At 50.4% G+C, this 27,814-nt stretch overlaps 1 protein-coding gene across 1 annotated transcript in view; it reads right to left on the bottom strand.

Annotated features, from left to right (window-relative positions):
- The window catches only part of LOC122390574, a 40,593-nt gene extending 34,462 nt beyond the window's left edge, over window positions 1–6,131 (bottom strand). Inside the window, exon 1 of the mRNA XM_043383664.1 lies at window positions 5,882–6,131. Within this exon, the coding sequence (XP_043239599.1) occupies window positions 5,882–5,939 (58 nt within the window). The 5' untranslated portion in view covers window positions 5,940–6,131. The remainder of the gene's footprint in view (window positions 1–5,881) is intronic.
- Between the last annotated feature and the right edge of the window lie 21,683 nt (window positions 6,132–27,814).

The following is a 27,814-nucleotide window of genomic DNA, read 5'->3' as shown; positions in this document are numbered from 1 at the left end:
CCGAGACAGGATGCGGGGCTGTGTTCGCGCAAAGTTTACCAAAACAATCCCCTTGTTGCGTCTCCGCGCCCCCGCACCTGCAGGCGCTTTAGAAGTGTAGCTACCAGCTGCGGTAAGCCCGCAAAGCCGGGCGCGAAAGCCACAAATCGTTGGCACATCTGGTGCGCCGTATGTCGAACTGCACGGTCGGCGAGCCGGCGGCATCCGTGCCGCGGCTTTCTCGCCGCGACCGACACGATTTCGGCGCGATGTCACGTGCTCGGTTGAGCGATGACGTCCGGCGGCGAGTCACAGCGCGTCACAAAACGGCGCCGCCCGCGCCACCGACCCAGATTGCCAAACCACGGGACAAATGGAGCCGGCCGGCCACAATGGCGGGCGGAGCGGAGCGGCCGGCGGCGGCGCCCGCGGCGGCTCGCAGCTTTCGGCCACTAGAGCGGGCGATCTCTGTCCGCTCGCGGCGGCGGCGCCCGGCCGGTCGGAGCGGGCCGGCTGTGAACATCGCCAACCGGTGGCGGCCAGCCGGCGATAAGGCAGCGATATTTCACCGGGACTACTCACCGAGTGCTGATGGAGTCATGTGACCGGCAACTGTGGGAACCCTCGCCGTGTCGGACACAAGAACGCCGCCGATGGGGTACTAACTACCCAGCGCCGCAATGAACTGTAAATTACACCAATTCCCAGCCGGCACAATACTACCACCGCCAGATGATCGGGTACGAGGCCAATTTACTCGCCGGCCTTCTCGCATGTGATCATTGTCGTTCGCCGTGTCGGCGCCTCCGTGAGAGACACCGGAGCCTCTCGCCCCCTCCGAAGGGACGTGGGAGGGTTCAGCGCTCCCCGGCGGGGCGCGCTGTGTCGCCTCCGACGGGGGCCGCTCCGTCCGACGCTGGGGTCGAGAGGATCAGATGCACCCCTTGTCTCCGGCCGCCCCGCTCTCTGGCTTCCATTTCCGTCCCTTTAAAGTGAGGCGGCTAATCTGGGAGTGCGGGGAGGCTCCCGGACAGGAAACGGTGCCTCCGGGGCGAGCTGGACGGCCACGGCTGGTCGGGCAGATGTCGGTCCGGCGCCACGGCCGGACGGCGGCACCCCGGTCACCTGATGGGGAGCACCGGACGACGCGTGTCGCCCCCGAACGGAAGGCCGACAGGCGCGCGGCACATGTGGCGCCCTGAATGACCAGAGAGAATTGTGAAACTAACAACTCTAATATGTTGACTTAGGTGATTTTCCACATGTTCCTGTGAAATTTGAAAAGGGGTACAAAGTTTATCATATCCATGGTGTGATAAATGATAAATTCGTTACACTCTGTAACGAATCGCACCATATTTATTGAACAATTTTTCTTCACAACTTTAAACGATTCATTGGTATTTGAGTTTCCAAATGGGGCTCCGATTCGAGCCGGAATGCACACAGGTTGTTTATGGTTATGAGGCGGCCGTCCGGCGGGTTGGCCGTCCGGTCTATAGCCAGTGATCATTACCCGGGGCTAGGCAGGTGCGATCCGACGGCCTCGCGCGGGGACCAGCCGCTCCCAGTCAGCAGCGGGGCGCCGCGACCCTCCGCGCGCCGCCGACGCACGTGCCCCAGAGCGCCGCAGGTAGGGCTCAGAAGCAGCTGGTCGGCGTGGTCGCTCTGCCATCGGTAACGACCAGCGGAGATAATGTTATCGTGCCGGCACGGTGCCGTGGCGGCCCGGCGGTAATTTTACACTAAATCGGTCCGGCGTGGCGCCTGGCGCCGATAAGCACGGGGTCTGGAAGACCGGAGATGCCCAGAGGACGGTCCGCGGTGGGGTAAAGTGAGGGAGAGGCGAGGACTGAGGACTGACGGTCGAGGGGAGGTCGCGAAGAGTAACGATCGTCCCGGCCGCCGACGGACGTGACTCGCTGAAAGACGGAGCTTTCAATGAGCAGCTATCGGTTCGGAATTTTCCTGGAACTTCAATCGTCGGCCGTTAGGAAGGATAAGCCGCAAAAATACGCCAATGTTCCATAAAGTGAGAAAGCGGTCGCCGTCTAGGGGATCATCCTGAGGAATCACAGGACCGCGTCTGATCCCCAGTGCCTTTTGGATTGTCACGGACCGGCGGCCGCGGCCGCTGAAAATCTGGCAGATCAGACAGATCGCCGCCACCTCAGAACAAGCCGAGATAGATAGTCCGAGTGTAGCGTCACACCCGGAGAAAATACAGACATCTCCGTGTCCTTCATCACGATTTTCATCACAGATACAGAAGTCACAAGGTGGGAAACGAAGGAAGGCTTTTAGTTTTATCCTCACATCGGCGAAAACAAGGCTGCTGTTCAAAGTCCCTGTTTTACCATCAGTAGCCGCCCGCTAGGCTTGCGTGGCAACTAGGCCGGCCAATTGTGAGATTAGCATGAAATTATCTCGAGCATCTCAGGGTTTTGCATTTAGAATGCGGTCTGTTATTACCGAAGCTCATAGCAGCGGATTCCTGTGAATATCGGCACCGAAGACGGTGGCATTCCTGTCCGGATCAGTTCGAAAATGGCACGGGGATAGGCCATTGGGAGCCACCGAGCCGTGGTTTCTGAATAAAAAAGGAGCCTTCCACGCCACTGTCGGACAAAAGGGTCGACCGAAAGCGTTCCTCAGTCGCGTTCGCATAATCGTAATATTTCAGGGGAACGCCAAAGACCCCAAGGATCCCGGGCCAGGGACTGAATAAAAACTCGGATAGCCCACCGTCGCCATCTAAAGATGGCAATAAATCTGAGTGTTCAGCCCACGCTTCTCAGCTTTATTTGACGAGTGGTACACGGCTCAGAGTGATTTCACCGGTGGTCACACGGGCTGAGAAGTCGCGTCGCTGAATAAAACAGCCCAAAGCAGTCATGGCGTGCGCCAATCAGCGCATTGATCAATCCCGAAATGGCTCGCCGTAATAAGGCGCGACTTGGCCGGCTGCCTGGCGACCGGCACGGGCGGGTTGGATGCCAAATCCGCTCCCACGATCAAATGCCGGGGTGACGATGGACAGGGTCCGCCGGACTGCCGCGCCCAGTGGGTGGCCGGACAAATACCCCGTGGGCGGGTCCGATACGTCAGATCGGTCCCACCCGGAGTGACCCGCGCGGACAAACGACGGCGGACTTTGACGGCACTGAAAGGGGTAAGCCGTTTCCGCAGTGTCCGGCACGGTGACATTTCGTGATGGATCACCTCTCGGTCTCCGCCTCTCTCTCTCCCTCCCTCCCTCCCTTTACCCACCTCCCCGTTTCACAGAAAAATCAGCGACTGGGCGGCCGTTCCGGCCGGTGAGGGGTCGCTCCCGGTTTGGACCACCCACGGCCTCTCCGGGCGCGCGACACCTGCCCCGCGAGAAAGCGTGAAGACAAACGCTCCACAGGCCGGCCGCCGAGTGACTCGTAGACCAATTATTGGACAGTAACGAGATAGGCCTAATGGACGCACGTGAGATGTGACGCGAACCAGGCGGATGTCGATACGAGATCTACGACTTGGGCTCGAGAAAAATACACCGAACAAAAAAATAAAACGGAGCGGAGGAGCGGGGGAGCGCGATGGTGGGTTTTTGTGATCGCCGCCAAAACCGGAATTAGTATTGATCCTGACGGCCGTGGATTCATCCATGTTTGTCGCATACCGTGCGGATAATCCCGCCACCGTCCCCTTTCGGCATCGGATTATGCTTCTGTGCTGCGCCGTCTGCGCACCCTTCAGCTCGTCTCCGCCTCCGCCGCCGTCTGTGACGGGGTGTTTGGCGTGTTTTAACAAGGCGCCGCCGCCGCCCGTCCCCTCGGAAGTGCCCCGCCGCGACTCCCCACAAAGAAGGCCGGTGACGGCACCGCGCCGCCGAGAGCACCGCTGCCGCCGACTGACTGTGGAAACCCAGCCGGGCTCCAACAATAGCACGGCACAATGCCCGATCGGAGGAATTTTACAGCCACCTAACGCAAGGCTAATGGCGCTAAATGGCGGTGGAAATGTCACCGAATGGCCGGTGAGCTGTCACCGGTGGCGGTGAATGTCACCGAATGGAGTCGTCTCGGGCGCGCAGCGGTGACTCACAAGCCGCGGAAGCTGGCACGCTCAAACATGTTGGTCAACTGGATGTGTCAGCATAACCAGAGATCAGCGCGGGAAGGCCCGGAGAGCCCCACGCTGCTTTCTGGAGAGGCCCGGCCACTCCCGAGCTAAGCGTGTGGACCGTAGTAAACCGACCAGCTCCCTGAGCGGCTGGGGTCGTACGGCACACACAGGTCGAGTTTGATCAGTGAGGGTGCACGTCAGCCCTGACCACGCACGGGCGGGCCGCACTGCAGCCGCTCACCAACCCTCCCGCACATTGTCCGTGCTGCATTGTTGCACCATCGCTCTGTGGGTGATCTGACCTATGATGCAGCGAGGGGAGGGGGCTCTCGCCATGCAAACATGTTGTTTGGACACCCCGTTGCACCTGAGCTGGCATGCGGCCACCGACATTGGCCGCCTATCACAAGTCAGCAGCACGAGTCCACTTTTGTCTGCTGATCGCGTAACGGTATGCGACTTCCACCTGCGTCGAATGACATCACTGATGTCTTGCGCTGCGGCAGGTGTCGTCATTGTCATGCAGAGCCGTGGAGTCGGGAATTCGCGAGTGTCACCTCCCTCTCCGTGACCTGCGGGGGCGCGGCGCAGGGCTGGATGCGGGACAGCGGGACGACCTTTCTATTGTGGTTTCATCCACAGAGCTGTGGCACGCTGATTCACAACAGGAAAGGGAAATTGGGTTGATGCCGCTGATGATTTGCGACATGCAGGTTGGGAATGATGCGGCGAATTTCACGCAACGCCTTGGACTGTGACACGCCTGGGTCATATCACGGTGACATTTAAGATAGAAGCTCGCAAGCCTCTTACAAGCAGCGTCACAAAATGTTGTGCAATGCGGGTCAGCGAACCATTGGATCGTCGCTCTTCAGTGCCCGAAACCTCCACATCGGATAGAGTCCGACTTTCTAACGCGTGTCACACGATGTGAGACCATCGAGAGAGAGAGGGGGCGACGTGTCAGGGCTCGGTCACCACTAGGTCAGCTCAGGTCAGCCGCAGGTCACCCACGAGTCGCAGAGGTCACAGCGGCGGCGCCCGCGGCCAAAGCAGACCGCCCGTGAAGCGCTGACAAAGCCCTCGGAGACACGGCAAATTGGCCACTTTGAGTGGGCCTCTTCCCACGGCGCACAGAGACAATGTCCTTCATCAGCGGGTGCTGGGCTCACGGGTCGGTCCGGCCGACAATACAGTCTGCGTGTGGTGACCGGCACGCAACCGGGCGGCGGTCGGCCGGCGTGGGTTACCGCTGGGTACCGCGGCCACAGCGCGCATTGTTGCTGGTTATTTGAGTGTCTGGTTATTGGTTGTTGACGGCGGCGGCAGCGATTGTTGCGGAGGAGATGAGAGGCGATCGGAACTCACTGCGTCATTCGGTAACACAGCAGCCTTTCACTATTGTTCGCGTCAGTTTTACTATGAGTGCTCGCTGCGCAGTCATCGGTTTTTGTCGAGTGATGACTGCAGACTTTGTTTAAGCTGCAGAATGGCTTTGAAGCAGTTGGAGCAAGAACAAAAGGATGAACGCAGTTGGAATCCTCATGAGTATTGATCAATGATAAGTCTCAATTATGAATTAGTTGTGCAAAATTAAGTGGCACATCTGTAATTCATTGCATTTAAATAAAAAGATTATACGTTTTATTTTTTTAACTCCTATAAAATGAAAAAAACACCATTGCCTTCACCAGTCATTTACCAATAAAGTAAATTAACAGAGACTCACCAACTTCCGATCATCGCACCATAAAACATTCCACGTCACCTCGCACCGATGATAACTCACCTGAGCCCAGCAGTGATAGGAGCGCTATCGCCAGTAGCCACATCCTGTCTCCTTCCATCGCTATCAGTCTCGGCACGCCCTCTCGTCTCTCACTGGTGTGTGTTCTGAGCGCAGGCACGACACACCCTCCCCGGCGAGCACACGCGGTCGACTGCCGGCGCCGGGCGAGCTAGCGGCCGCGCTCGTCCGCCCCGCTCCGGTGAATGAGAGCCGTCCGCTCGCCCAGCCAATCAGCGCGCGAGCTGGCGGCCGCTCTGTCCCGCTGGCGCTGAGACCTGCCGGTGACGGTGGCACGCGCCCAGAGGCGACGGAACGAGACCGCCAGACGGTCACGTGACCGCACTGAGGGGAGAGCCGTCACGTGATGCAATAGGGTGAGACACAGACTGGTGAGCTGATAAGGTCATGGGGTTGAAACTGTGAGTCTGGGCTGGCGGATGTACTACTCAGTCGAAGTTCGATGCGATATTAAAATGAGCTATTATCTGCTCATTGCAGAACATTGATTATTTAATTAGACGTTGGCCATATCAAAGCTCTGGTATGTTTTGAGATAAGGAGACTAAAAAGAATGCGAAAGATCAATGCATTCCGGTTTAGCACAGCAGGACTAACTGCCGATGAATCCGGTGATCCGTGCGTGATTGGCAATGACGATATTTATCTGCAAAAGTTAAGTATTTTTGATTTTAAATCCATTCTTATGTTTTATTTAAGTACGGCCTTGTTACTAAATTAGCCATGCATCAATTTCGACATGTTTCGACTCATCCCCATCTTCACACAAACACCATGCCACAATGAAGACGAAGCCTGGGTGTAACGCGCCTGAGCTAGGGCGTTAGAGGGAGATAATGACCTTTTCCCACAAAATCTGCGTTAGGACCATTTTCTGACAAAACACAACAAGTTATAATGTAAATTAAAACCATTTTGCTCAATTCGGTACCTTGCCGCAAATATCTCAACTTGAAGTCACGTTAGCGGGGAGCGCTGAAAATGACCGTTGAATAAGTACTTACATCACTTTTTGGTACTTGCATGTAATTTTGTAAAATGAGCGTATTCCTTACATTTGATCTTCATCACATCTAGGGGAAGTTGGGGCAATGCCGGAGTTGGGGCAAAGCCGAAATTCGAGATATTTCGAAAACCGTAAGACATGGATGCCACCTGTCAGTGATGCCCTGAAGCTTAAGTGACTACAATTATCGCATGTTTGTTACGAGTCGTCATTCGGAATACTTCGGCTGTGAGGGCGCCAAGAGCGTTTTCAAGGTACGCGTTCCTTGTACTACATGCGCCTTTGAAGCTGCATTTCTTACTCATTATGCTACCGTTTGTCTGGCCAATTCGGTCAAGTAATCTTCAGCATGTCTTTGCATAAGTGTGCTGCCTATTTGAAATTTATACGGCACGTTGAAAAGTTATGGGCCTGCAAATGAAAGTATGGCTGGCTGGGGTAATGCCGAAAACGTGCAATTACGCACGTTAAAGCACGCTACGTGGACTTTACTGCTGAAGAATAGCAACGCGAATTTTTAGTCACACAAATTACACTTTCAACCGACACAACGGCCTGTTACCTATAAGGAATTATTTACCTGGCATTTTCTTATTATATCACACAATTATAACTTCCAGTGTGCACCAAGCGTCCTCAAGCTCTTAAAACGCGTGTCAGCTTTGATAAATTCTGGATAAAGTTTGAGATAAAGTGGCAAAACATCAATGTCGGCATTCCCCGTAGATCATTTCTCCCATTTTCGGCTTTCCCCGCAGTCCGGGGCAACGCCGAAAAAATCACTTCTTTGATATTTTTAGTTTGTGCGCTTAACGGTATGCGAATTCATCAAATGCGCCTGGTATGTTTGAAAGGCAAAAGACTGGCCTCTCGAATGACGCCAACAAGAATAGCTTATGTTGTCTACCTTGCGTGCTACGGGCGTCAGAAAAAAAGTATTCGGCGTTCCCCCAACTTCCCCTAGTTAGTTAATGGTCGTCTATAGTGCCTTCAAAAGATATTCATGGTTTGGGGGTGGTTTATGTCTAAATTTACGCAACTATTTTTCCTGTTCATCATCTGACGCCATATGCTGCTATTTTAGTAGCAACGACTCAATTTTGAGTCGGTCCCGCCGACTGCACAATAAAAGAAGATAGATACAACACTTTTGCGGCATCACTGAAAAACTTATGCAGTACTGTTGTCAAAATTCTCATAACACCGTTCGACAAACCTGAAGTCTTTTTGAAATAAATATGCTTGTATTTTTCGCTTCAGGCTCTGACGCCAAAATAATCAATTTCGTAGTCGCAATCGCAAGATTTGGCTGCGTTTCTGGCGCATGCCGTTCATTTGTGGCGCAAAACAATACTTGGAAACAAAGAAGAGTAGGCACTATGTACCCCCGAATTAGAATCTAATTAATTCTAAACCGAATTAACTCTAATTCAAATTAGAATCCTTACAACCAAGCAACGACAAGGCGATAACATAAACAAAAACCCAAGCGTCGCTGTTTGAAACAAAAGCGCCATATACTGCGACTTTTTTATAGAGAAGGACAACGCATTTCGGTGGGTGTTACAAGTACTGCAAGTACTGCTTCTTTTTTGCAAAAATAAAAACCTTTTTCACATACGAAAATGTGCTAGGAAATTTTCATATTTTATAGAAACTACAGAAGAAATAGTATAGATATCGAGTAATTTTTATTCAAGAAAAAAGAAAGCTCATTATCTCCCTTTAAAAGTAGTGTGCCAGCTTTCCTGGACCGTACAGTTAACCCTCGCCCGTAAACGGTGTTTTGCCACCTTCGCCCATGCAGGGGGGGGTTGGTGCGACCCCCCCTGGCGTTTGAAAACGGAGCGTCGTAGAGCTTAGCGGAAAAGACCAACGGATTGCTCTCAACGAGATCTCGCGATTGGTGGTATATTTTTTGGTCCTAGGTCAAAATTTAACCTACTTATGACCGGTCAAAGGTCAAATTTTCGGAAAAATCTAACTTTTTCAGATTTCCGCGCCGATTGCGGCAAAACGGTAAGAGATATCGACTTGAAACCTTCACTATCGTGATCCTTATTCCTTGATCAATTCTCTATCGTTTGGTGTATATTTCGATGTCATAACTCTAAAAATGATGCGTTGGGAGCATCGGAAGTCTGCAAGGTCATTTGTGCATTGGGTCACGTCAGGCGTGTGACGTCACTGACCTGACCCTGACCCAAAATGAACTACAAAAAACAACCGACGATGCCTGCAATGGATAGCAAATTCGAATTCAGGGCATCAAAATACCCCGAAAAGGCATACAAGTGCAATAAGTCATTACAGGTCAACCGAGGTCACTGACCTGACCTTGACCTTTAGTAACCTTCAAAATGTCAACGGACATTGTGCCAATGTCAAATCAGCCAGTTGTGATTCTAAAACAATCCATCAGTGTGTCAGGTCAGTCGGCATTTATAGTTTATACCAATGTGAAGCAATCTCCAATTTAGCGTAAATCTGGCCGGAGGTTGTTCCCTTTATGACGTCATAACTCCGTGACCTGACATGACCTTGACAAAAAAAAATTACCAAAAGTTGCGCAAAGGATGCCCCAAAGGGTACTGAAAATTTGAGCAGGCTATCTGAAACGGTTCGGCGTGTAGCTAAGAAAAACCTCAGGGGGGTTGCACCAACCCCCCCCCCCCTACATGGGCGAGGGAGAACCGGATTTTTAGAACTTATCCATACCCTCAAAACTCATGGAAACGTCTTAAATTCTTCAAATTTTGAGTACTCCAGTGCGAAATTCGCCCCGAAGGGTTGTCGGTCGTACCCCAACCACATTTCACACCACTATGAACAATAAATGCACACACTGAAATCGCTATTACCGATAGGCTCATCCAATCAAGTTTCGATAAACCCGTTCATCATCATCTCCTGCGGTTTCGATCACGCCTGTTAGGTGGTGCGGTAGACCGCGCCCAAAGCCAGGGCCCCGGTAACGTGAGGTAGCCGAGTCGGGGCAGCGTGCGCTGACCCAAGCCGGGGCTGTGCGTCCTCCCGGTGTCATGTGATAGCCCGGGGCTGCCCGGGGATGCGGTAGACCGCGCCCAAAGCCGCGGCCCCGGCTTGGGTCAGCGCACGCTGCCCCGACTCGGCTACCTCACGTAACACGTTACCGGGGCCCTGGCTTTGGGCGCGGTGGTGGTGCGTCGGGCCGCGCGCTCTGACTTCGGCCAAGAAAAATGCGTCAGCTGATCATTGTCATTACTGTCACTTTCATGTGGTGAGATGGGGTCATAACTTTAGAGACGGCTGTTTCATATCAATTATTTTACATAAAATAATATTTCAAACCATAAATTAATGTTCGACAGCCAAATTAAAGAAACAATACCAATACAGGCTTACAGTTTAAATTCGACATTGTGTTGTCTACGATTAGACAGCTGATAACTCATTCCCGTGCGTCGTAACTCTATAATGACCTTTGCTTATTGTCACATGTGCGCCGCATTCACGATTGTTGCCGACGCCTGTTTGCGGACGACGGTGAAAACAGGGCGCCTGGGGCTATTTGATCAAGGTTCGTGAAATTTACACGTGACGTTTAGCATGTAGAAGGCCCACGAAGAGGGAGAAGCTCCAAATGTCACGTGACTCATATGCCCTCCGGCGCCCTGTTTTCACCGGCGTCCCTGTTTGCAGGTCAGCCCACTACAGTTGTTATACGTATCGAAAAACCGATAAACTTTTAGGCGAAAAATCACTATTTTAGGCCCATTTTTTGCGATATTAGGTAAAAACAGAAGCTTCTTATCCTAGGAAAAATAAAATGGGAAATCATTGGAAGGTGGCACACTACCTTTAATGATGAAATTTGAAAATGTAGGTAAATGCAGATGTTCCTTATCCACTCCCGGCTATTCTTGACCTCGATGACTCTCCGTGTTCATCAGAACACATCACACCAGCATATTTCTCAGAATTAAATGTAAGGTTATATAACAAATAACACGCTGCAACACCAACAGAAGGTCACCACCATGCTAAATTTAAATACCGCTGCTATTTTTGGAAGCCTTTATTCTCAAATGACCAAATTATACACAGTTGAACTCATTTCCCGACATGTTAATCTTTGTAGCACAAACGTGACTGGGGCTTTTATTAGAATTCTCAGATGTTCAGAGGAAGGCACACTGAAAACAATTTCACCCAAAACTGGCGAGTAAATCGGTGCCTCGCGGGTACCCCTATCCGCAACCATTTTTAACCCGCGCCCCGTTGGGCTCTGTCGAGCAGCGCGCCCTGTTGGGGGGCCATTTTGCCCCCCCCCCCTAAGATCTCGAGAACCACGCAACCTAGCGACAAGCGGCAAACGGTGTTGGATAGCCCTATCAGGGAACTACCTTGTGACCCAATTTTATTGACCTAGGTCAAACCGATGACGTCACAGGTCAGGTCAAAGGTCGAATTTTCACCGTTTTCAGGCATTTCAAGAAATGCGTTGTAAAATCGAGTAAAATGCATTTCATTGAAAATCATCGATGGGGAAATGCTCTTCAAACACATATTTTGCTATTTGATGTCACTGATACCAGGTCAGGTCACAGAGGTCAGGTCACTGGGGGGTCACAATATAAAAGTGTCGTGTGATACATGTTTTATGGTCCATTTTACATGACAAATGCGATTATGTGGGTCAGGCAGCCTTTGGGGACAGCTTAGGTCACGTTTTGGTCAAGGTAATGTCAAGGTCAGGTCAAGGTCAGGTCAACTTAGGTCAAATTTCAAAGTTAATATTTTGCATAAAATGGGTATCGAATCGATGCAGCTTGTCACGGGGAGTTCAATGGTGGTCTTTGTTTTGCCGTACGTTGTCTAGAATCGCTAAAAATTGAGTTAAAAAAATTGACGCCATCATTTTTGAACAGTTTTTTCGCTATAACTTGGCCAAAAAACGAGATATCGATCTGAAATTGGGTATGTATATAGAAGAGCGCAGGGGCTATCACATATATTCCATTTTTCGAAATTCGGAAAAATTTTGGATTTTTTTAGTTTTTTTCTTAAAAAAATCAATTTTTTGCTTTTTTGGGGTCAAAAACCCAAAATTTTGAAAATCCGAGATAGCAGTTTTGTAGCGCAGCTTTTTTTTCTACTAGACCATATAAAGAACTTTGAAATTGCTTGATAACTGTAGATTTGGTGAGCGTTTCAAGATTGCATGTTTTTTGCTCATTTTTGCTCGAACATGACCTCAGTTTGACCTCAATAACTCCTGACCTTAGGTGACCTAAGACTTGAAATTTGGTGTGAAGGTGTCAAATTGATGCCCAGGAAGGTACTGAAAATTTGGCGCGCTGTTTTCTTGCTATTCAGGAAAAACCACAGGGGGGGGGGGGGGGGCCAAAATGCCCCCCCCCCCAACGGGGCGAGGGCCACCCTCCCAGGAGTCAATTTAGGACATAACACTTTCGCAATTCACTCTGGAGAGTAGTAACCCTCCACGACTATTCGCGCACCAGTGGCTCGCGACCCCTCCATCGAAAGGTATTCATCGACGCCTACCTGGCAGCAGCGCCCCACAAACCCCTAGGAGATGGGGTTACCCTCCACGCCTACCCTTCGCCAGCGAAGTCACGAGAGCAAAAAAAAACTCCCACTGATATAGCTGCACATTTTTTTGCGTTTTCCAAGAGGGACAGAAGTAATATAGATAAGATGCATCTTCAAAACCTCTGCAACATTCATCACGTGACTATTGGCAACGCTTTTGTTCCGAAACTGACAACTGAAACCAATTCAATTCATTACGTAAGTAACATAAGCAACGGCGAAACATCTTTGCTTTCCCACGCGACCGGCGTGACTGGTGGTGGGAAGAGTTTCGAATTGACATCGTCTGGTCAATGTGGACTCCTACATTTGTAGGAGTTCATCTCCCTTCATGGTGTGACCGCCTGTGATCGGTAATGATAAACTATATATATATATATATATATATATATATATATATATATATATATATATATATATATATATATATATATATATATATATATATATATATATATATTGGATAATACAGCAACCGATGACCCAAAGCATCCTGCATGACTTTGCTTAACCGTGACTCTTCATGTCCATAGATGCTAATGTTATGCTTGCAGTAGTATGTTGGGGTATAGTAAGAAGCTATTTGCGTGCTAGCTGAAGGTGCTAAGTGCTAAGGTGCTAAACATGTAGCACCTCCTGAGGGCTTGTTTTTTTACCCTAGCACCCTCAGTGTGCTAAAAATACACCCTCCAGGGTGCTAATTTTTTATCACCCTTCGGGTTTTAGATATGAGGTACTAATTAAAAAGCATCTTGTTAGCCCCATACAGTAGCCATGGTGCTACGATTTTTATGGTGCTAAAAATAAACAACTCAAAAAGAACCCTCTTAGCCTGCTTAATTTAAGCCGGTGGGTGGTGCTCGTTTTTTACCATGGTGCTAAACTGCATTTAGCTGCTTGGAGGTACCTACTAAACTTTTTTTACAGTGTATGCGATGACGACGACGATGATAATGATAATTTGGCCTTGCGAGGGCACTGACTTCTGAGCTCATTTCTTGTTGGGCCCGGCTAATGCGCCGGAAAGTTGCAAGCCACTGTTTGCATGTTCACTGGCGGATCCAGGGGGGCCACGGGGGCCATGGCCCCCCCCCCAGGCCTAAAGTGGCCTGTTTGCCCCCCTCCCCCCCAAAAAACGTCAGAAAAATTGTTAAGAAAATATACCTTGATAGAGGTTTTTAGCCACTTGGTGAAGTAAAGCTTTCCACAGCATAATATGGAAGCAATATGGTAGCAATGAGGGTCAGTCAAAAGTTGCGCGAGCGGAGTCGACCTTCAAAAAAAAGACTGTTGTTGGCACGTGTTTATGGTGCGGTAGCTGGTAGTTGGCGGTGTTTCGCGTGGTGTGGCATCACTGGCGGATCGGGGGGGGGGTGCACGGGAGCCTGAGGTGCCCCTGACAGGCCCGTGGTGCCCTTGCTAGGCCTGTGGTGCCCCTGGACCCTGGCAGGCCTGTGGTGCCTCTGGCGGGCCTAGGGTGCCCCTGTTAGGCTGCTGATGCCCCTGGGACCTGACAGGACTGTGGTGCCCCTGACAAGCCTTAAGTACCCCCAACAGGCCCGTGATGCCCCCGACAGGCCCAAGGTGCCCCTGCATGATGCCGTGATGCCTGCGAGGCCGGTAGTGCCCCTGCGAGGCCGGTGGGGCCCCTGACAGGCCCATGGTGCCCCGCCCCTGCGAGGCCGGTGGTGCCCCTGCTAGACCGGTGGTGCCCCTGGCAGGCCTGTGGTGCCCCTGCTAGGCCGCTGGTGCCCCTGGGCTCGGACAGGACTGTGGTGCCCCTGACAGGCCCAAGGTGCCCCTGCAAGGCCGGTGGTGCCCCTGTAAGGCCTGTGGTACCCCTCCTAGGCCTCTGGTGCCCCTGACTGGCCCATGGTGCCCCTGCGAGGCCGGCGGCGCCCCTGGCAGGTCTCTGGTGTCTCTGACAGACCTGGGGTGCCCCTGACAAGCCTGTGGGGCCCCTCACAGGCCCGTGGTGCCCTTGCTAGGCCTGTGGTGCCCCTGGCGGGCTGGTGGTGCCTCTGGCGGGCTGGTGGTGCCCCTGCTAGGCCGGTGGTGCCCGTGACAGACCTGTGGTTCCCCCGGGCGTACCAAGGGGTCATGACCCATGTTGCCACCCTTGGATCTGCCACTGATACATAATATATATTGATCTGTAAAGGCGTTATGGCTTATGCAATATGCAATTGCAGGCACTTGGTATCCCTCACTTATCCCTCATTGGGGGCTCTGGCGGGCTCCTGAGGGCCCACGTCTATCTCCGGGAGCCCTAGACAGGCTCATTTGGGTCCTTTCAGTCCACTATAGCATAAGAGGTCTCCATGCGAGTCTTATACATCTGAGGGCGTACCCTGACGTCTGAGGTACCCAACTGCAGCTCCAATGGTCCAATGGTCCACTGGCGGATCCAGGGAGGGGGCATTTAGGGCCATGCCCCCTTCCCAGAGGCCTTAAGTGGCCCGTTTGCCCCCTCCCCCAAACGATGATGAAACATAGTTCAATCAGTTCGTGGCCCAGGAGCCGAGTTAGACAGGGAGTGTTTTACCACATCCCGGCCCGCAAAGGGACCCAAGCACTGACCTGAAGCGGGTTAACTGGTCGACAAAAGCAATGGTAAGTGTTTACAAAGTAATATAAAGGCATGGGTCGGGTGGGCTACCATTTATATATTTTTCGTTTTAGTTTAAAAAAAATCATAGTGTCAGGGCTGTGACGAAAAATAAGTAGCTTAAATCCGATGAGAAAACAGGATTTGGGGGTACCCTAGGTTTGGCTCCTGCATGAGTTGACCCCCCCCTCCCCCTCCAAAAAAAACTCAAGCCTGGATCCGCCAGTGTGCATGTTGTTCAGTGATATGTCAGAAAGTCGTCTGTTGCACACTGGTTGTGGCACGTCACAGCGGGGTTAGCCGTTCGTGATGCGAGGTGCAAATGAGCTGTAATCTGCTCATTGCAGAACGTTCGCGTTGATTATTTAACCCTATTAGTGGCAGGGGGGTTGTTTTTATCCACCCCTCAGGTTTTTCGGGAATATCTCCGAAACCGCTGAAGCTACGATGCTGAAATTTTCTGACTTTTCCTAAAACTAAATTGGGCACATTCCCTGAAAATTTCAAGTTCATAACTTTACCAGGGGCGGCTCCAGAGCACTGGGAATTGGGGGGTCATATTCGTGAAGCGAGTCATTTGGGCGAAGATCACGATGCTGCACCAGTTTTACGAACAGTGAATGAAAGGTATCATGTGATAACATATACAGTTATTGTGCATCCTCTTTTGACACGTTTTTGCTATAATAGGCGGATCCAGGCGTCCAAAAAGGGGGGTTATGTTTTACCTCCCAACATAGGTGCCCTGACACCGCCTATGCATGACCAATACAATTGTAGTCGTTCTCTCATAAGAAAATTGTAACATAACAAGACCATTACCACCATTTTTAGAAACAGCACCAACAAAAACCTTATTTACTATACTTTTTGTGTACCCCCATTCTCAATGATCTGTATCCGCCTATGATTTTTGAAAATGCATATTTTTGGGATCCATGTGAATTCCTGGTTCATTCTCTATCGATCGGCAAAAGTTGCGTTAAGATTGGTTCAGAAACCTGGCCGTGATAAACAGTCTAAAATGTATCTGCAATTTGCCCGTTTTTACCCCCCTCTACCCCCCCTATTTACATTTTTTAATTTTTATTTTTTAGAAATGTAGATCACGTTGAGCGAAATCGAGTGCCGTTTGAATTTGGAAATCGGCCCGTTAGATCTCGAGATATCAAGGGGGGGGGTCGTAAACAGCCCCCCCTGCCACTAATAGGGGGTAGCCAGGAGCCTGCCACTAATAGGGTTAATTATACGTTGGCCATATCAAAGCTCTGGTATGTTTTGAGATAAGGAGCCTAAAAAGAATGCGAAAGATCACTGCACTCCGGTTTAACACAGCAGGACTAACTGCCGATGATCCGGTGATCCGTGCGTGATTGGCGATGACGATATTTATCTGCAGACTGCAAAAGTTAAGAATTTTGGATTTTAAATCCATTCATATGTTTTATTAAAATACGTTCTTGTTACTGAATTAGGCATGCATGAATGTCGAAATGTTTTGACTCATCCCCATCTACACACGAACACCATGTCACAATGTAGACGAAGTCTGGGTGTAACGTGCCTGAGCTAGGGCGTTAATGATGAAAATGTAGGTAAATGCAGATGTTCCTTATCCACTCCCGGTTATTCTTGACCTCGATGACTCTCCGTGTTCATCAGATCACATCACACCAGCATATTTCTCAGAATTAAATGTAAGTTTATATAACAAATAACACGCTGCAACACCATCAGTAGGTCACCACCATGCTAAATTTAGATACCGCTGCTATTTTTGGAAGTCTTTATTCTCAAATGACCAAAGTATACACAGTTGAGCTCATTGCCCGACATGTTAATCTTTCTAGCACAAACACTGGGGCTTTTATTAGAATTCTCAGATGTTCAGAGGAAGGCAAGACAATGAATCATCGCTGCCATTGGACTACGTATTATGTAAGTAGACAAGCTAAAAAAGTAAACTTTCATTCTGACAGCTAAAATAAAGTACAAATATTTATAATTAGAAATGAAGCATCTGACAGACATTATTGGTCACGTGACCAGTGCCGAGTTGTCCCGTTGCTGCATTGTGCCCGGATGTAGACAGGTCACGTGATCGCCGACTGTCTGTTACGTCGTCAGACGAACAGCGGCGCGGCGCCGACGGAGAGGCCGCAGTAGAATGGTTATATGCGATGACGACGACGATGATAATGATAATTTGCCTAGCGAGGGCACTGACTTCTGAGCTCATTTCTTGTCGGGCCCGGCTAATACGCCGGAAAGTTGCAAGCCACTGTTTGCATGTTGTTCAGTGATATGTCAGAAAGTCGTCTATTGCACTGGTTGTGGCACGTCACAACGGCGTTAGCCGTTCGTGATGAGGTCCCATGCAGGTGTAGGAATGCTATGAGGAATTGCATTGTGCATGATCACATGGTTTGCAGGGACATAGGAATGCTCCAACTGATGGCTCCTGGTTTTTAACGATGTCACATTTCTTAGGCTACCGGGTAAATAATAAGAGATGAGAAAAATTGATGACACTCTGGGACATTTAAATGATGTGTTATTCCATGTACAACACGTTTCACTTAGTCTCTTCCAGGTGGGTGACGGCACGTGATCGCCTGAGGCGGTGGGGGGGTAAAAATATTTTCGTCATTTAACCCGCGCCCTGCTGTTAAAACTTATGGTTTTTCGTGGTTTTTCGTGTGGTTTTTCGTTCGTGGTTCTGAGTGCGCCAAGTTCGACTACATCGAGGACGATGGGTGATGGTTGCCAGCTGATTAAATTAATGAAACGCGAATAAATTCAATTTTTGTTTGAGATTGCGAGTTAAATCTGTTTGTTAATTTCAAATATCATTGAATTAGTTTTTGTATATAAAATAACTACAAACTCCTCTGTGCCAGGAATAAATCAGGGCTTATGAAAATTGTGAGTAGGGTTGGGAAAAGCAGAAAAAGGATCACGTGACTGGCGTCCCAAACTTATCTGTAAGAATCTTGGTCTCTTCCAACTACATGCAGCTATGGTGTGGTGTAAAAAAAGAAACTGAGAAATGCTACGTCAGCAATCAGCAGGTTACACACTTATGGGAAAGTATTGATCACTTATTGATCATTTTCACATCAATTTTGACTATAATGTTACACACTTACACAGAATCTGTGAGAGAGTGAAGAAGTGTTGCGTCAATGTTTTTTTTAAAATAATTTTTGTCACATATTCCTTTCCTCGTTCATATTTCTCAATGAGTTCAGCTGCATCCAAGGCTTTGCTATTACGCATATGAAACTAAAATACACGTGTAAGCATTCAGTGGTTGTTAGTTTGTGGTGGAAAAAACATGTTTCCTTCCTACGTGAATGGACGTCTTCGGTGAAATAATGTCATCCCGAGGTGCGTCATGCAAGGCGTGTTGCATACTTGAGGAAATGAACAAGCTTGGGTGCAGTTTTTCAAGAAAATGTTATGAGTAAAGGATCAACGTAGATCTCAAAACAATTTCAAAGTCTTGCCACATGACACCCGACAATGCCACAGAGAAAGATGTCCGCTGGCGTATGAATGAGCACTAGTAATTCGTCAAACGATTTACTTGCAATACAAATTGACCTCTATTCTATATGCTGAGATGGTAATGAGCGATTCCATTAAACAACCGGGGGAATTTCACTTGAAACTGATCAACATGTGTAAAATCAAAAGTATTACAGTACGAAAAATATAACAATAGCCAGAAATCGCTGTAGAGATAGGATACTACGGCTCTACTGGCCTATAAAGCCACTCAACCGATTGGCTTCCACAAATTCTCTCCGGCAGATTAACAGCTGTCTTGCTGTTCCGTCGATTGCACACCTGAGCGCCTCTGGCCTGGAGAAAGTACCACGCCCGAAACTCCGTCGACGAACCGCGTCCACTGGCGACGAACAGTGGCGCAGACCAGAGAACAAACAGGAAGTGGCGCGGAGGCGGCGTGTCCGGCGCGGTCAGCACGCCGCATGTGCCGCCAGAGCGCCAGGAATGCCGTAATTGGAGGGCGACTATCGGCTACTCCGGGAGTGGGGTGGCTGGTCGGTTGCGTCTCCTCAGGGATGGACGGGTCAGAGTTGACCTCCACAGAGGTAAAGCAGGGGTTCAGTTCCAAATTGGCGGAGCGGAGCGGTGGTCACTGGCATGGTGCTGTGGATGCGTGTGGTGTCACCTTACCGTGCGGTCGGAGAAGTCGAGCTGGTTCTCGTACCGTGAGGTGTCGGATGGTTTGAACTATTTGCTCATGGCATGGAGATTTGTGAGCAGCTGTCCCACCATCCGCCAGTCGGCATTTCTTTTTCTATTACCGGCGGCGCTGACAGATCGCAAACGTTACAAACTTTCTACCGACACTCGGTCTGTGACGACGATCTCGAACACGCCTAGCGTTTCCCCGCGTCACTATTCAGAGTGACACAGATACGCGTCATGATGCAGCGGCAGCTCGACCTGCAGCAGCTCGAGAGCGATCACTGCCGTCACGCACTGCCAATCGCTCAACCATAGCAAATGGCACAGTTTGGGTTTTGACAAATGGCAGATCACATCAGTGTAGCTGCACAAAGTGGTAGCGGTTTTGTTTATAAAGTGCACCCAATTTGGCAGGCATGCAGGCGGTTTGCAGTAAAAAGACACCGAGCTTGATTACAAGTCAGCGAGATGAACCAGCCGAGCATATCACTGCCAGAGTTCGCCTGTGCCACTTGCCAGAGCTTGCCTGTGCTAGAGCTTGTTGCCGGAGCTTGCAGCCTACGCTGTGGCTGGAACCTGGTCGTGGTCATTCGAGTCGGTCGAATCACCGTGTTACCGGGCGTGGCAGCACATGCATCTGCACGGAGGGCATGTGTCAAACCGTTATCTCTGCCGTAGTTAATCCCTCCTACCTGGTCACCTGAGACTGCTCTGCAAAGAAGTCATGGCAACCAATTAGGCCGCCCATGGGCTTAAAGCGCTACAAAAGTGGTAGCGAGCACGCTGCTCGCGATTCCTGGGAACAGAATGCGCCAGTCAGGACTTTTTCAATGATAATTAATGGCCTTTGCCATTAATTATCTGCTAGTATTTTTTTCTTTTGTTTTGTTATATTAGTGATTATGCTTCCCTTGATGTGTATGTCCACCTAGAAATCAGTGAGGACTGTGAGGTTCTTTTATTTCGAATTCGACCTCAAAGTGTCCACAAGCTGCCGTTCGGTGTTCACCGATCCATGTATCAATCCAGACGCTCTGTGGCGCGCGGCGTGGTCCGCCAATATTTCAAGATATCATCAGCCTCTCACTCTACATGCCCACATCCCTCGGGCAGAGTCGCGGTCCCATCGCTTATCGCGGTGACGCGGCGGTCTCTATGTGACACCGATGGACGCAGGATAGGCCCCCAGGTGGATTTATTACAATGGAGCTGTTGTATATGACGCCCGCCAAAGATCGCCGGGTCACTCGACATCGCGACATCGCCACTCTCGATGACGCAAACGTGTGGAGTTGTACGTAGAACGCAGAGGTTGAGGGACACGGTGATACTGTGAAAACACGGTGATGTCAGAACCAGGGTGGGTCTCGGGGTCGTGATGACAAAAAAAGAAACATGTCCTCGGCAGGGTCATACAGTAAAAAGAAGTAAATGCCGCTGTAATCCCCCGAGTCTCGTCCTGAAGCAAAAACACGAGAACTCCCCAAATCTGGGCCACCGGCTCAGGGAACTGCGAGTCGCGACCCGCACCTTCTAATCTCTCCTCGTTATTCACGCGGACACGGCTGTCGCAGCCGCGGCAGATCTGGCGATAGCGTCGACAAATCTCGGCACAGGCTTCCTGGCGCGTCGTATGCAGACATTCGGCGTGCATACTACCGCGACGCACCCCTGGCTGTCGAAGTACAGTGCCGCCGGAACTGGTCGAGTCCGGTCACAGCAGACCCTGTCCTCCTGCCTGTACGGTAGTGTCGGAGGCGCACCGACAGCGGCCAGTGCTCCCTCTGAACTACTGAATATCATTTGGCACCGCACCCACAGCGGTATAATGTACCGTACAAGAGACTGGCTTCCGAGGTACGAGTAGACACGTCAGTAGGTCAGCGGTGTTTGCTGGTTTGATGCGGAGTTAGCTTGAATCCATTTGAAGAATTTGGCGATATTTCCGTTGCTGGAATAGACAAATTGTCGTTGAAAATATATTTGAGACCCGTACCGTTTTGTATTTCTGTTTTTTTTTTTTTAGTTCAACTATAGCAGTATGCAGTTACTTTCCGCATTTTCACCTCGTTCAATGTGTTACTATTGTAACAAAATTACGGTTATTTTCTACATCATCGCGGGCTCGTCCCGGTCAGGTGCCTTTGCAGATCCCTCAACCAATATCAACCCTACCCACCACCCCATTCCAGCCCCGTTCCTGTCTGTCGAAAGTCTCACACGCCTGTCTGCGTCTATCATCCCGTCTCACACGGCGCGCCTGTTCGGCAGGTGCTGTGTAACGTCAGCGCTAGCAGAGCATCCCTCGCCACCCCCCCCCCCCGCTGCTGGCTGCGGTGTTTCCTGCATTGGTGTCAGTTTGTCAGCAGAGGCGGGCTGGCGTGCCGCACGCGGTGAGCTATTACCCCTCCTGGGTGGCCCGTCCTGGCCCGCCCTGTTCCGATCCTGTCCGCCCAGTTAGACCCACTTTGCTGAATCGGCAGTGACGATTTATGGTCGGGTATGTGCGTTATGCGTGCCCTCGAGGCATTAACGAAGACAGATTGCAGTCCGTTTGTCGTAGTTCTGAACGTTTACTAAACTATGGTGAGATAATACTCTCACCGAGCTCAACGGTAAGTTTTGTGCATTGTGGTTGCACAGCTAATAAAGCTTGCCAGACTTTTGCAAAGATGGGACTTACTCCGATATTTTCGTCGAAATAATGCTACCACTAACCGAGATTGCATTCGTGAGAAAAGGGCAAGTTGCAAGTACAATAAGACTAATCCTTCCTTGTTTTATCAGTTCTTCCTTCTCCTTGCTTCATGCCCAGCACACCCGATAACTATACCACTATCTCCTTACGCTTGGAATGCAATCTCCGAGGGGTACATGTCTCGTTTGAAAGGCCGCCACTCGCCAGCCCAAAAATTGGTGAGTTTTTCAGCAACGCCATGATCGGCACGAGGCTATCGAAGCTCGCCACTGTCAGACATCATTCTAAAACGGGACCTAGCGTGATGGTATGACGAAAAAAAAAATCATTTGGCCATGTCTGAGCAGTGCAAACTGAGCAGGGCTGCGCCACTTTGAGACATTCTTTCCCCGCCAGCAGACATGATGTGGAAAATATTCGGCTGCAATGCCATGATGAAGCATGTGAGTGAGGCAGCGATGTGGTGATGTGATTCGCACGCTTTCATTGCACCAGAGTGCATATTACGCTACATCGCACCAGTGCTGTTCAACCAACAGTCAATGCGCCCATATATCAAAATTATGATTTCTTGCATGGCATGACGTCTCATTTTGGCTTAACCAAGCAGAGCCTAAAAACTTATTCGAGAAGCAAAACTAAAGTAATGCTTCATGTTTTATTTCACGAATGAATTCGGCCATTCATTCGTTAGAAAACCGATTCTGGATTTACGTGTAGTATTATATGCTCCTACTACATACACTGTGCACGTTCGAATACATGTCGCTTTTCGTAAAAATAAAAAAGTGATGTAACGCACTGACGAAGTATGTCAGCATGAAAACGGCATTTAATTCAGGTTACTTCAATCTATTCTGTACCGCAATGAGGCATCACCCAACCGGCCAGCGTATCTCTTTACGATTTCGGCCAGTGTCCATTTGTTCACCCTTTACCTTCTAGGTACTAATGACGTCACATCCATAAGGTGACACAGACACTTCTCCGTCACCTGTGTCTGGTGGGCTCTGACTCGGCCGTGACGTCACTGATGACGTCACCCCTGAGTCGGCCGGTCTTCCCCTCTCGCTGCGCCGCGGTGGGGGAGCCCCGGCGCGCCGGCGCGGCACCCATGCACGACTGGGTTACTGTGGGAGTGGAATGAAGCCGGCTCTCCCTCCCAGCGCCGCTCGTTGCCGGCTAACTGGGGTCGCGTGGGCAGGCGGCGCCGGCGGCCCACAGCGCGCCGCAGGAGGCGTCGGACCGAGCGGCGGATCATGTGCACATCCGGCGGCGGGTGCACCGGGAGCCGGCAGCGGCGGCGGACCGCCACCGACAGCGGGAGCGGTGCACACTGTGCATCGTGCAGCCCGCCGTCCCCACACCGGCCCTAGGGCCGCGTCTGCACGTGCACGGCGCGGTCTGCCGCCGCCGCCGCCGCCGCCGCTACCAGCGCTACCCACCCCGCCGGCGCCGACGGCACTAAACCAGTTCTGTTTCCGTCTGCCGAGCACTCGATACATGCCCGGCGGGCGGCGGCTGAAAATTAGCATAGACCGAGTGATCCGTGGCAGATAGAGCCTGCAACGTGCTCTCCGCAGAGTCGAGCTGTGGGTGAATGGAGGCGGCGCCGGGCTCTGCCGCCGCCTGATAAATGAGCGCGCTAATTAGGAACTTTGTAGGCGAACACAGTAGCACAATTATGCGGGCGACTCGTTAGCGTTTCTCTGTGTCGGTTTGAGGAATGCGGCTGCTGCTGGACTGGGAGCTACATAACCAAACATGCTGAGAGAATGAGTGGAGAGAAAGAGTGAATGAGTCAGTGGGGCATCGGCTGACTTATCCAGTTTTACCTAAATACGCGGGAGTTCAGCATGACTGTGATGAAGACAACGGCAGTGTTTGCATGCTACCAGTAAGTTACCTTACTTATCTTAAGGATGTGTTTACGAAGTTGTTTCCATGACACCTGAATGGCTTCCGTTGCTAATTCCATTAATTGCTCTGTGCCTAACCTTGGCTCAATTCTCATAGCCTTCACTTCGTTCCAGTCCGTGGAGTGCCAATTTGTTCGGCAGCTGGACCGACTCGATCAATGATTGGACAGGTGAGAACTCAGCGTTACAAGGTCAGGCTCATGTAATACTTAATCTACAATTACAGGAATACAATGACCATATTATGTCAGTGAAATAAGGTACCACAAAGGCAAATTTTTGCTCTCAGATTATGCTTGAGGAGCATACCATCGAGGAGGCGAGATTTCACTGTTACATATTTCCAGCAAAACGTCGAAAAGTGATTAGCAGTAATATTTTCTTGGCCATTTAAATCAATAAAGGAAACTTTGTTTCATCGATGAGACAAATTAATGCATTTCCGGGTTTCCAAACATGCGTCATAAAAAGTTTAGACACGCCAGACACCAGACATTAGCTGTTTTATTTTCCCTCAACTACGGAGCAACACCCTAAAGCCTCAGCAGCTAGCGTGCAAAGAAGCTGCTTGGACGAGCGTTCTCAGAGTTTTGGAGTTCCAGGCCATGAAAGTCCACCTCAGTTAATTAGTAGACTAGCTACAGCCGTTCCCCAAGCCAGGTTACCGGTTAGAGCTCGACAGAAACTGTCGTTCCAGTGGTTTCGGCTGAAGTCTTGCCGTCAGTAGCTTGGAGTTGGGCCTGCCGACATTCTGAATGTCAGTCAAAGGTCGGTCAAACAGTGGTACAGCAATATGTGGTGCAGAGCAATGATGTTGGATGGGAGAGAGGAAGAGAGAGAGAGAGAGAGAGAGAGAGAGAGAGAGAGAGAGAGAGAGAGAGAGCGAGAGAAAGAGAGAAAGCGATAGCGAGAGAGAGAGAGAGAGAGAAAGAGAGGGAGAGAGAGAGAGAGAGAGAGGAGAGAGAGAGAGAGAGAGAAGAGAGAGAGAGAGGAAGCTCTCTTCGCTATTCATATTTGTTACAAAGAAAGAGAGATGAATTTTATTTTGTCCTGTTACTCTGCTCCACAGAATACCTTCCGCCGTCGCCGTGCCCTCCCCACTGTCGATGGGCCGTCTGGACGCCGTCACGATCGACAAAGCCGAGAACATATGGACAGCTCTTCTCTCAGACGGTCGTCAGGTGCAGGTGGCGGGCCGATTCGCCGTTCTTTACGGCTGGGTCCGTTGTTTTGACATGTGCCGAGACTTATGGAGCCTGCATGGCTCTAGAATGCATCTAGCTGTTGGGGGCATTGTGGCATCCCGCCAGCTGTTCGGTGTTATCAGGAGTTGCTTATTTAATGTGCAGTCGTTAATTGTTTAATTTATTGGCATATATAGACATCGATTTATGACTTGTTATTGAGAACAAAGCAGTGCACGTGATAAAGGCGCAGAGAGGATGAAATATTTGCGGAGTTGTATCGGAACGTCTGTCAAAGAGGTACTTTTAACATTCGGTACACCTACTCCTCACTACACACTCTATCCAATCCACAGTTTTAGCGATGCATCGTTTGCGACAACTGTGAATACCATGACGACAGCTGACGAAAAGGCAGGGTTAGAATGTGACAAAAACAGCCGGAGCTGGGTGAGGGGCGGGCCCGGCACCCGTCCAGGACCCTGGACTTTGACGGAGCACCGCCGGCCAGCCGGAGAGATCGCTAATGGCACTAATATGTCGTCACTGCCCGGGTCGCATGCCCCAGTGGCGGGCGGCTCCGTCACTGCCAGCCCAGGAAAGACGCATCGAGTGAGAATCGACACCGGCCCGGCGTGTGAGATACCGTCATTTCCGTGGCGACGCAGCGACTGGCGGGAAAACGACACGCCGTCTGACATTCGGATGGGGTGGTTTTGACCTTTCCGAGTAAACGACCGAGTGCCGAGGCTGTCGGGTCTTTTCTAGTGAAGAGGAGATTAAAGCTGTGGCGTCGTAGGTATTCATAAATCAGGAGAACATTCGGACACGACATCTAACCAAGACGCAATTTGCCGCGTAAGATAATTCCATTGTGGTGGCATCACCGGCGGCAGAATCACACGTTCTGAGGACCCGAGGATGACCTTTATGTCGCACCGGTGCCGGTCCCGTAAATAGACATCCCATTGTTTTCCATCGCATAATGCCATGGCCCGCGCTGCATTCAACAACAATAAAACCGGCTGCAGAGCTGAGAAACCTGAACATGGGCCAGAGCCGGCACGTTTTTAACGGCTGCTTCTCCATCCAATCAAGCGGGAGCCATGCAGGCGGATATTCATCAGACCGGCTCCTCCTCCCGAACGGCGCTCCTGCCTACCTCGACCTGCGCTGTGAACCCGGCTCTCGCACTGCAGGCCGCCTCACAGTTTTCGCCACCTTCCAATTAGACCACCATATAAAAATGAACGACCACCCGAAAGCAATATGCGGCCAAGATAAATGTGTGCTCGGCCGGGTGTAAAGGTCTGCCGGGGAGGGGTGGCCACTGACGGGGAACTGCAGAGCAACAGCCACGCCGGCTAACCCGACTAATCATGGGCAATTACGGTGTGCTGGGACGGGTTCTGCGAAGGTCCTGGCCGCTTCTCAGCGGGTTGGCGCTCACTGGGCGGCCCGGCAGAGACGCCGAGCTAGTTAGGAGCGCTGTGATTTCCCAGACTGATGGCTGGGATAGGGGGTGGCCCCCTAAATGTGCCTCGCAGTGGAAGCTGTCTGAATGCAACTGTTTCAAAACTCTGATGGGAAGTTGTGAATCTTTTTCACGAGTATAAAACTTACCAATAATCATTGAAGCACGATTAGGTTGAGACTTTAAAACAGTATGAGATGATTTGTATTTTGTCATTTTACATTTATCATAGTTGATGGCGATCGCTAGACTTGTGCTCAAAAGTTAATGTTAAGCTTCCGTGTCTGCAACCTTATTATAACCTTTAGCGTCTAGATTTTTAGGGAAATTAAAAAAGCTGCCTACAAACGGTTTAATTTCTCTCAGAATTCTCCCGGGTTTTCTTCCAACTAACGAGCTGACCTGCACCAACCTAACGTTCGGGCAAGCTGCGAAGAAAGCGCAGCAAGAGCCAATCACTTTTGACACTTCAACCCTTCGTTAGTTACATCCGATAAGACTCCCAACTGACCTGACCTAGTTGACCACTATGGGTCATTTCACTCGAAGTAAAATCATAACGAGCCGAAGCCTTGCGTGTCTCACGCAGGGATAACAATCCAGCTGTATAGAAACGTCAAAGACTGTAGTGGTCAGGGGCCGCGGGGTCGCGCCAAACCGGCTCGGTGAAATGAGGACCGCATTTGGCTGCTGTTATAGTTACACTGCTCCGCCATGGAACCATTACCCGCCAGGAGGAGGCAGCCCGTAAATAATGTGCCGTGAGATATAGTGGAGAGCTGTCAAAAATAATTTGTCATCGGCCAGCTGGCTCCATCCCCCTTACCCGGCCGGGCGCCCCGCCTACCGCGCATTTCCTAATAAGTCTAGCATGGAAGAACAAATAGAGCTTTCAGCTGCGGTGCAAGGATCAGCGGTTTCTTTCTGCTGTGATTGTTGCAGTATATAGAGAAAAAAAATCCTTGCCTCATCTGAGATAGTGTTGGCGGGAATATTATTTCGATAAATTGTTAGGAATAGTAAGTATATTGATTGCAGATTTGTGCCTCTGACATTCTTTCGCGCCTCTTTGCTGAGTGTAATGGTCATAATTATGCAGCCCGTACTGAAATTCAGTACAGCTACCATTTTACCCCATCGTCTGTACATTCTTTTCAGCGAAAGTCACATCGTGATTGAGACTTGAGTTGAGTGATATCAGGTTAGTTCTTAT

Source organism: Amphibalanus amphitrite, unplaced genomic scaffold (genome assembly GCF_019059575.1).
Source record: "Amphibalanus amphitrite isolate SeventyFive unplaced genomic scaffold, NRLGWU_Aamphi_draft 000401F_arrow, whole genome shotgun sequence".
In the NCBI taxonomy this organism is placed as follows: Eukaryota; Metazoa; Arthropoda; class Thecostraca; order Balanomorpha; family Balanidae; genus Amphibalanus; species Amphibalanus amphitrite.
The sequence above is the reverse complement of the archived record's forward strand: the minus strand, read 5'-3'. Positions and strand labels throughout refer to the sequence as shown.